The following is a 9,776-nucleotide window of genomic DNA, read 5'->3' on the forward strand; positions in this document are numbered from 1 at the left end:
GAGTGGGGAGTGTTCCATCACACTCCTGACTTGTGTCCTTGTAGATGGTGGACAGGCTTTGGGGAGTCAGGAGGTGAGTTACTCTCCGCAGGATTCCCAGCCTCTGACCTGCTCTCATATTCACATATAATCACATTGTAAATCCTGACATCTCCCTGAGGGAGCCTCAATATCACCCCCCATTCAAAAGGCCTCAACAGTGCAGATCTCCCTCATTTCAAGGACGAGGGAGGAGTGAGGGGGGGGGGGGCGGGGGAGTATATCGGTTGGGTCGCAGTGTTCTCAGTCTCGCTGGGAGGGGGAGGTGCAGTCATTCCCGGGTAATTCCCGAACACCCACCATGATGTTGGGGAGCGTGGCGTAACGTGGCTCATTCAGCCGCAGGTCAGAGGTCACAACCGCTGGCAGCTTGAGTGAGATGGTCTCCAAACCTCCGTCCACTTCCCGAGTCACCGTCAACTTCTTATCTTCCACCTTCACCTCTGAGGCGAAGGTCCCCTAGGCAGAACCAAACCACATTGTCAACATCGATGGGCCGAATGGCCTCCTCCTTCCTTCTGCTGTTTGTTCTTGCCACAAAGACGTGAAGGAAAAAATATACGCCAGTATCATGCTGGGTACTTTATAAAATTAATTTACAAAAATACATGACAGACTTGACAGTGAATGAAGCTGCGACTGTCTACGACTCAACACAAAGGGACTTTCTAGCCTTCAGGTAACCACAGCAGCCTCGTTATCTCTAACGATACGTGAATGCCCCTTGAGTCTGCAGAAGTCAAATTCCAAGGACACGCACAAAGGCGTTGCTGAGGCTCTGGCCCCAGAGCTCTGGCCTGGTTTAAATGTTCTCACCGACACTGGTGTAATATCTATACCAGTGCCTGCTGGCGTGGAGGAGTCAGCGCGATGGAAAGGGAGGTCACCGTGCATCAACTCAGTCACCAGAGAATAATTAATCCTTTGATTCTCCACTCAATGGGGAATAGAAATTCTGATTTTCACTGTCCCCTCCGCCGCTGCCCCCCCCTCCTCTACTTTCCCCTTTCTTCTCTTATACTGTGTGATCGTACCAGTGGGTGCACAGTGACGCCTCACTCCCTGGGCCTGAGAGTGTATAAAATAAACTAACCCTCTGAGTTTACCCAATCTCAGCTTTGCTGTGGGATTATTCATTGAATCCCTGCAGTGCAGAAGGAGGCCATTCGGCCCAACATGTCCACACCGACAACAATCCCTCCCAGGCCCTATCCCCATCACCCCACATATTTACCCTGACACTGAGGGGCAATTTTAACACGGCCAATGCACCAAACCAGCACGTCTTTCAGACTGTGGGAGGAAACCGGAGCACCCGGAGGAAACCCACGCAGACACGGGGACGACGTGCAGACTCCACACAGACAGTGACCCAAGCCGGGAATCGAACCCGGGTCCCTGGCGCTGTGGGGCAGCAGTGTTAACCACTGTGTCACCGTGCCTTAATCAAGGGTCAGAGTGATCCAAAACTGTAGGGTTGGAGAAAACACATCAGTGCTTACAAATTCTTTTTGTTAACAGGCTGAGAGGTGGGGGTGGGGGGGTGAAATTAATGCCCTTCCCGTATGGAACATAACCATAAAACCAGTCCCATAACCCCGAGCCGGTGCTCCCACCACCCCAACAAACTTCTGGAAAGCCTGATAGCAAACAAGACAGAGGGAAAGAGGGAGAGAGTGCGACAGTCAGACAGAGAGAGAGAGAGAACGTGACCGACAGAGAGAGAACGTGACAATGAGACAGAGAGAGAGTGCAACAGTCAGAGAGAGGGAGAGAGCGACAGTCAGACAGACGGAGAGAGAGAGGGAGAGAGCGACAGTCAGAGAGAGGGAGAGAGCGACAGTCAGACAGACGGAGAGAGAGGGAGAGAGCGACAGTCAGAGAGAGGGAGAGAGCGACAGTCAGAGAGAGGGAGAGAGCGACAGTCAGAGAGAGGGAGAGAGCGACAGTCAGACAGACGGAGAGAGAGAGGGAGAGAGCGACAGTCAGAGAGAGGGAGAGAGAGAGAGGGAGAGAGCGACAGTCAGAGAGAGGGAGAGAGCGACAGTCAGAGAGAGGGAGAGAGAGAGGGAGAGAGCGACAGTCAGACAGACGGAGAGAGAGAGGGAGAGAGCGACAGTCAGAGAGACGGAGAGAGAGAGGGAGAGAGCAAGAGTCAGAGAGAGGGAGAGAGCGAGAGGGAGAGAGGGAGAGAGAGAGGGAGAGAGCGACAGTCAGAGAGAGGGAGAGAGAGAGAGGGAGAGAGGGAGAGAGAGAGAGGGAGAGAGCGACAGTCAGAGAGAGGGAGAGAGCGACAGTCAGAGAGAGGGAGAGAGAGAGGGAGAGAGCGACAGTCAGAGAGAGGGAGAGAGAGAGGGAGAGAGCGACAGTCAGAGAGAGGGAGAGAGAGAGAGCGACAGTCAGAGAGACGGAGAGAGAGAGGGAGAGAGCGACAGTCAGACAGGGTCTCCGGGAGCGTAACAGACAGACAGACAGACACAAGGTGAGAGAATCCAGTGTTGGTCGGACTCTATCAGATCGAACCTGTGGCCAGTCTAACAGCGCAGCCGTCATTTGCCCCGTCTGATTCCAATCTCCGTCAATCGCCTGTGGGTGCAGAGAGAGGACAAAGGACACCAGTCAGAGAGAGAAGGGTTTTCTCAACAATCGACAATGCTGTAATCTGTAGGTTTTTTATGCTATCTGCCGCGGCGGGATTCGAACCCGGGTCCCCAGATCTTGTTCTGGGTCTGTGCATCACTAGTCCAGTGACAATACCCCCTTCAGAAGGGGGTGGGTGAGCCGCCATCTTGAACCCGCTGCAGTCCCCGTGTGGTGTAGGTACACCCACTGTGCTGTTAGGGAGGGAGTCCCAGGATTTTGACCCCAGCGACAGTGAAGGAACGGCCGATATATTTCCAAGTCGGGATGGTGAGTGAAGAAAGCCCCACCAAGGCCTCTACTTCCTCAGAAGACTAAGGAAATTTGGCATGTCAGCTACGACTCTCACCAACTTTTACAGATGCTCCATAGAAAGCATTATTTCTGGGTGTATCACAGCTTGGTCTGGGCTCCTGCTCTGCCCAAGACCGCAAGGAACTACAAAGGGTCGTGAATGTAGCCCAATCCATCACGCAAACCAGCCTCCCATCCATTGACTCTGTCTACACTTCCCGCTGCCTCGGGGAAAAGCAGCCAGCATAATTAAGGACCCCCCCACACACCCCGGACATTCTCTCTTCCACCTTCTTCCGTCGGGAAAAAGATACAAAAGTCTGAGGTCACGTACCGACCGACTCAAGAACAGCTTTTTCCCTGCTGCTGTCAGACTTTTGAATGGACCTACCTCGCACTAAGTTGATCTTTCTCTACACCCTAGCTATGACTGTAACACTACATTCTGCACCCTCTCCTTTCCTTCTCTATGAACGGTATGCTTTGTCTGTCTAGCGCGCAAGAAACATTACTTTTCACCCTATGTTAATACATGTGACAATAATAAATCAAATCAAAGGCACTCCCTGTTTAAACCGGACTACAACACCTGAAGACACAAACCCTCACCACTCACTGTCTTTGAGTCCAATACAGTAAGAGTTTTAACAACACCAGGTTCAAGTCCAACAGGTTTATTTGGTTGCAAATACCATTAGCTTTCGGAGCGCTGCTCCTTCGTCAGATGGAGTGGAAATCTGCTCTCAAACAGGGCACAGAGACACAAACTCAAGTTACAGAATACCGATTAGAATGCGAATCTTTACAGCTAATCAAGTCTTAAAGGTACAGACAATGTGAGTGGAGAGAGGGTTAAGCACAGGTTAAAGAGATGTGTATTGTCTCCAGACAGGATAGCCAGTGAGATTTTGCAAGTCCAGGCAAGTCGGGGAGGGTTACAGATAGTGTGACATGAACCCAGGATCCCGGTTGAGGCCATCCACATGTGTGCGGAACCTGGCTATCAGTCTCTGCTCAGCGACTCCCCAATGTACCATGCCTCGGGACATCCTTTCCTGCAGCGTATCAGGTAGACAACGTTGGCCGAGTTGCAAGAGTATGTACCGTGTACCTGGTGGATGGTGTTCTCACGTGAGATGATGGCATCCGTGTCGATGATCCGGCACGTCTTGCAGAGGTTGCTGTGGCAGGGTTGTGTGGTGTCGTGGTCACTGTTCTCCTGAAGGCCTTCAGGAGAACAGTGACCACGACACCACACAACTCTCCCACAGGCCTTCTCACGTGAGAACACCATCCGAGGCATGGTACATTGGGGAAACCATGCAGACACTGCGACAATGGATGAATGAACACCGCTCGACAATCACCAGGCAAGACTGTTCTCTTCCTGTTGGGGAACACTTCAGCGGTCACGGGCATTCAGCCTTGGATCTTCGGGTAAGCGTTCTCCAAGGCGGCCTTCACAACACATGACAACCCAGAGCCGCTGAGCAGAGACTGATAGCCAAGTTCCGCACACATGAGGACGGCCTCAAAATCTCACTAACTGTTCTGTCTGGAGACAATACACATCTCTTTAACCTGTGCTTAACCCTCTCTCCACTCACATTGTCTGTACCTTTAAGACTTGATTACCTGTAAAGACTCACATTCCAACCATTATTCAGTAAATTGAGTTTGTGTCTTTTGTGCCCTGTTTGTGAACAGAACTCCCACTCACCTGACGAAGGAGCAGCGCTCCGAAAGCTAGTGGCTTTTGCTACCAAACAAACCTGTTGGACTTGAACCTGGTGTTGTTAGACTCCTGACTGTGTTTCACACTCACCTGTTTTCCTAACAGGATCATGTCTGCCTCCTCCTTCCTGGCGAGGGCAGCCAGCACCTTGGAGACTTGCAGAGGCCCCAGCGTCTCGTAATCCTTCCCTGTCACCTCCACGTGTATCCCCCTGTCCGCCCCCATCGCCAGGGCCGTCCGGATCGTTTCCTGTGAGAGAGGGGAGGGCACAACAGTCCGTTACACCACACACACACACTGCCAACACACACACTGCAGAGTGATCGGGTAAAACCCCTCAACCCATGGGTGGCACAGTGGTTAGCACTGCTGCCTCACAGCGCCGGGGACTGGGGTTCAATTCCCGGCTCGGGTCACTGTCTGTGTGGAGTTTGCATGTCCTCCCCGTGTCTGTGTGGGTTTCCTCCGGGTGCTCCGGTTTCCTCCCACATTTTGAAAGTCTACTTGTGACTAATAAATAAAAAGTTAGTGTCACACGTAGGCTTACATTAACACTGCAATGAAGTTACTGTGAAAATCCCCCAGCCGCCACACTCCGGCACCTGTTCGGGTACACTGAGGGAGCATTTAGCACGGCCAATGCACCCTAACCAGCACGTCTTTCGGATTGTGGGAGGAAACCCACGCAGACACGGGGAGAATGTGCAGACTCCGCACAGACAGTGACCCAAGCCGGGGATCGAATCCGGGCACCTGGATATCTGGAGCTGTGGGGCAGCACTGTGCCCCCACCCCCCCTCCCCCCCTGCACCCACCCCCGCCCCCTCCCCCCCCACCACTGACTCTGGAGAATGTGTAGTTTGGGGCTCGGGTCAGTGCAGTGGGTGGTGACCCCATAACCTCTCGACTCAGAGAGCATTGTGGGATTTGAAACTCTGCCGTACTGGAGGTCTCAGTGTCGACCTCTGACCCCAGCCGGACATGTTGACCCCGGCCACATGGAGTGTCCGGCGCTTTGCGAATACCCTTATCTTCACTGGAAATGATTAACTCAGGATCAACACTGGTTGTTGTTGGTGTGGACACAGGAATATCACTGACTGTCACCATGAACTCTGAATCCATCCTCTTTACAATCGAAACACACAGCGCAAGGGGCAATCCACCAGACAAACAAGCAGAGTCCACAACACAACACCTTCCATTAGCAACTTCCACACACACAGCGAATGGAACAGAGGAATTGCTCCCAAAGGGACCAGACAGCAATATACTCACATTTAATCTGAACCTCCAGTACACCAGGAGATATCAGGGACAGGGAACGAGAACCTCGATAAGAGGGACAGACAGAGACAGACAGAGAGACACAGAGACAGAGAGGTGGAGAGGTTTAGGGAGGGAATTCCAGAGCTCAGGGCCCCCCAGGCAGCTGAAGGCACGGCCGCCAATGGCGGAGCGATGGGAATCGGGGGATGCTCAAGAGGCCGGAATTGGAGAAGCGCAGAGATCTCGGAGGATTGTAGGGGCTGGAGGAGGTTACAGAGATAGGGAGGGGTGTAGAGGCTGGAGGAGGTTATAGAGATAGGGAGGGGTGTAGGGGCTGGAGGAGGTTACAGAGATAGGGAGGGGTGTAGGGGCTGGAGGAGGTTACAGAGATAGGGAGGGGTGTAGGGGCTGGAGGAGGTTACAGAGATAGGGAGGGGTGTAGGGGCTGGAGAAGATTACAGGGATGGGAATGGGGAGAATGTGGGACTCACTCCCACGGGGAGTGGGGAGAATGTGGGACTCACTCCCACGGGGGAGTGGGGGAGAATGTGGGACTCGCTCCCACGGGGAGTGGGGGAGAATGTGGGACTCGCTCCCTCGGGGAGTGGGGAGAATGTGGGACTCACTCCCATGGGGAGTGGGAAGAATGTGGGACTCGCTCCCATGGGGAGTGGGGAGAATGTGGGACTCGCTCCCACGGGGAGTGGGGAGAATGTGGGACTCGCTCCCACGGGGAGTGGGGAGAATGTGGGACTCGCTCCCACGGGGAGTGGGGGAGAATGTGGGACTCGCTCCCACGGGGAGTGGGGGAGAATGTGGGACTCGTTCCCACGGGGAGTGGGGAGAATGTGGGACTCACTCCCACAGGGAGTGGGGAGAATGTGGGACTCGCTCCCATGGGGAGTGGTTGAGGTGAAGAGTTTTGATGTGTTTAAGGGGGGAAGCTGGATAAACACAGGGGGAAAGGATTATAAGGGGATGGTGATGGGGTACCTGGCTCTGCTGAGGGCCGCAGCTCACCACGATCACCTCCTTGGCGAGTTTCTTCTCTTTCAGACGGACAGCTTCCTCCACCGCAATCTCACAGAATGGATTCATCGAATGTTTCACCCCATCGGTGACCACCCCAGTGTGGTCAGGCTTCACTCGGATCTGTACACAGATAGAGGGTCAGTGCTGAGGGAGTGCCGCACTGTCAGAGGGTCAGTGCTGAGGGAGTGCCGCACTGTCAGAGGGTCAGTACTGAGGGAGTGCCGCACTGTCAGAGGGTCAGTACTGAGGGAGTGTCGCACTGTCAGAGGGTCAGTACTGAGGGAGTGCCGCACTGTCAGAGGGTCATGACTGAGGGAATGCCGCACTGTCAGAGGGTCATGACTGAGGGAATGCCGCACTGTCAGAGGGTCAGTACTGAGGGAGTGCCGCACTGTCAGAGGGTCAGTACTGAGGGAGTGCCGCACTGTCAGAGGGTCAGTACTGAGGGAGTGCCGCACTGTCAGAGGGTCAGTGCTGAGGGAGTGCCGCACTGTCAGAGGGTCAGTACTGAGGGAATGCCGCACTGTCAGAGGGTCAGTACTGAGGGAGTGCCGCACTGTCAGAGGGTCAGTACTGAGTGAGTGCCGCACTGTCAGAGGGTCAGTGCTGAGGGAGTGCCGCACTGTCAGAGGGTCAGTGCTGAGGGAGTGCCGCACTGTCAGAGGGTCAGTACTGAGGGAGTGCTGCACTGTCAGAGGGTCAGTACTGAGGGAGTGCTGCACTGTCAGAGGGTCAGTGCTGAGGGAGCGCCGCACTGTCAGAGGGTCAGTACTGAGTGAGTGCCGCACTGTCAGAGGGTCAGTGCTGAGGGAGTGCCGCACTGTCAGAGGGTCAGTGCTGAGGGAGTGCCGCACTGTCAGAGGGTCAGTACTGAGGGAGTGCCGCACTGTCAGAGGGTCAGTACTGAGGGAGTGCCGCACTGTCAGAGGGTCAGTGCTGAGGGAGCGCCACACTGTCAGAGGGTCAGTGCTGAGGGAGTGCCGCACTGTCAGAGGGTCAGTACAGAGGGAGTGCCGCACTGTCAGAGGGTCAGTGCTGAGGGAGTGCCGCACTGTCAGAGGGTCAGTACTGAGGGAGTGCCGCACTGTCAGAGGGTCAGTACTGAGGGAGCGCCGCACTGTCAGAGGGTCAGTACTGAGGGAGCGCCGCACTGTCAGAGGGTCAGTACAGAGGGAGTGCTGCACTATCAGAGGGTCAGTACTGAGGGAGTGCCGCACTGTCAGAGGGTCAGTACTGAGGGAGTGCCGCACTGTCAGACGGTCAGTGCTGAGGGAGTGCCGCACTGTCAGAGGGTCAGTACTGAGGGAGTGCCGCACTGTCAGAGAGTCAGTACTGAGGGAGTGCCGCACTGTCAGAGGGTCAGTGCTGAGGGAGTGCCGCACTGTCAGAGGGTCAGTGCTGAGGGAGTGCCGCACTGTCAGAGGGTCAGTACTGAGAGAGTGCCGCACTGTCAGAGGGTCAGTACTGAGGGAGTGCCGCACTGTCAGAGGGTCAGTACTGAGGGAGTGCCGCACTGTCAGAGGGTCAGTGCTGAGGGAGTGCCGCACTGTCAGAGGGTCAGTACTGAGGGAGTGCCGCACTGTCAGAGGGTCAGTACTGAGGGAGTGCCGCACTGTCAGAGGGTCAGTACTGAGGGAGTGCCGCACTGTCAGAGGGTCAGTACTGAGGGAGTGCCGCACTGTCAGAGGGTCAGTACTGAGGGAGTGCCGCACTGTCAGAGGGTCAGTACCGAGAGAGTGCCGCACAGTCAGAGGGTCAGTACTGAGGGAGTGCCGCACTGTCAGAGGGTCAGTACTGAGGGAGTGTCGCACTGTCAGAGGGTCAGTACTGAGGGAGTGCCGCACTGTCAGAGGGTCAGTACTGAGGGAGTGCCGCACTGTCAGAGGGTCAGTACTGAGGGAGTGCCGCACTGTCAGTGGGTCAGTACTGAGGGAGTGCCGCACTGTCAGAGGGTCAGTACTGAGGGAGTGCTGCACTGTCAGAGGGTCAGAGTCGGTTACAACCCCACCCTGGGAGTGGTGGTGGGGGGGGGGGGGTCCCTGGCGGGTGGGTGTCTGTGTGAGGGTGTGTGTGAGGGTCTCTGACCCATTCCCCCCCCCGGGTTTGGGTCTCACCTTCACCGCGTAGTCAATCACCCGCTTCACCCCCACCAGCAGCCGCAGCGCCATCTTCCCGCTGACCCTTCCCGGCGGAGCCCATTGAGCGCCGCACCCACTTCCGCCCCGCAGCCCCCACCCGGACCTCACTTCCGCCCCGCAGCCTGGTTCGCGGACGGGAGCGACCTCAGCGCCTTCCGGCTGGAGCGCCGCCTTCCCACCCCGCTCAATGGTTCCTACCCGCCCCCATTCACCTTCTCTGCTTCAGGGGGCGAAGCTGCCAACTGCTCCCGGGCTGCCCTGGAGCACCCATTCCTCCCTGAGGAATTTCATCCTCCAGGAATCAGTCAACCTGCAGAAAATACTGGATAAACCCAGCAGTTTTAAGTTAAAGCTTATTGATTGGTGTCACAAGTTGGCTCACATTAACACTGCAATGAAGTTATTGTGAAAATCCCCGAGTTGCCACACTCTGGCGCCTGTTCGGGTAACACAGAGGGAGAATTTAGCACGGCCAATGCACCCTAACCAGCACGTCTTTCAGACAGTGGGAGGAAACCGGAGCACCCGGAGGAAACCCACGCAGACACGGGGAGAATGTGCAGACTCCGCACAGACAGTGACCCGAGCCGGGATTCAAACCCGGGTCCCTGGTGCCTTGAGGCAGCAGT

General features: G+C 55.6%; 1 protein-coding gene across 1 annotated transcript; it reads right to left on the bottom strand.

Moving 5' to 3' along the window:
* Positions 1 to 267: 267 nt before the first annotated feature.
* Positions 268 to 9,265, bottom strand: etfb (electron transfer flavoprotein subunit beta). The gene is made up of 5 exons (XM_078208467.1): positions 9,124 to 9,265; positions 6,971 to 7,129; positions 4,799 to 4,957; positions 2,563 to 2,625; positions 268 to 498 (listed from the first exon to the last, which is right to left on the bottom strand). Exons 1-5 carry the CDS (start codon positions 9,175 to 9,177, stop codon positions 283 to 285), a joined length of 651 nt encoding a protein of 216 aa, XP_078064593.1. The 5' UTR covers positions 9,178 to 9,265; the 3' UTR covers positions 268 to 282.
* Positions 9,266 to 9,776: the final 511 nt, after the last annotated feature.

This window comes from Mustelus asterias, unplaced genomic scaffold, assembly GCF_964213995.1.
Source record: "Mustelus asterias unplaced genomic scaffold, sMusAst1.hap1.1 HAP1_SCAFFOLD_3751, whole genome shotgun sequence".
In the NCBI taxonomy this organism is placed as follows: domain Eukaryota; kingdom Metazoa; phylum Chordata; class Chondrichthyes; order Carcharhiniformes; family Triakidae; genus Mustelus; species Mustelus asterias.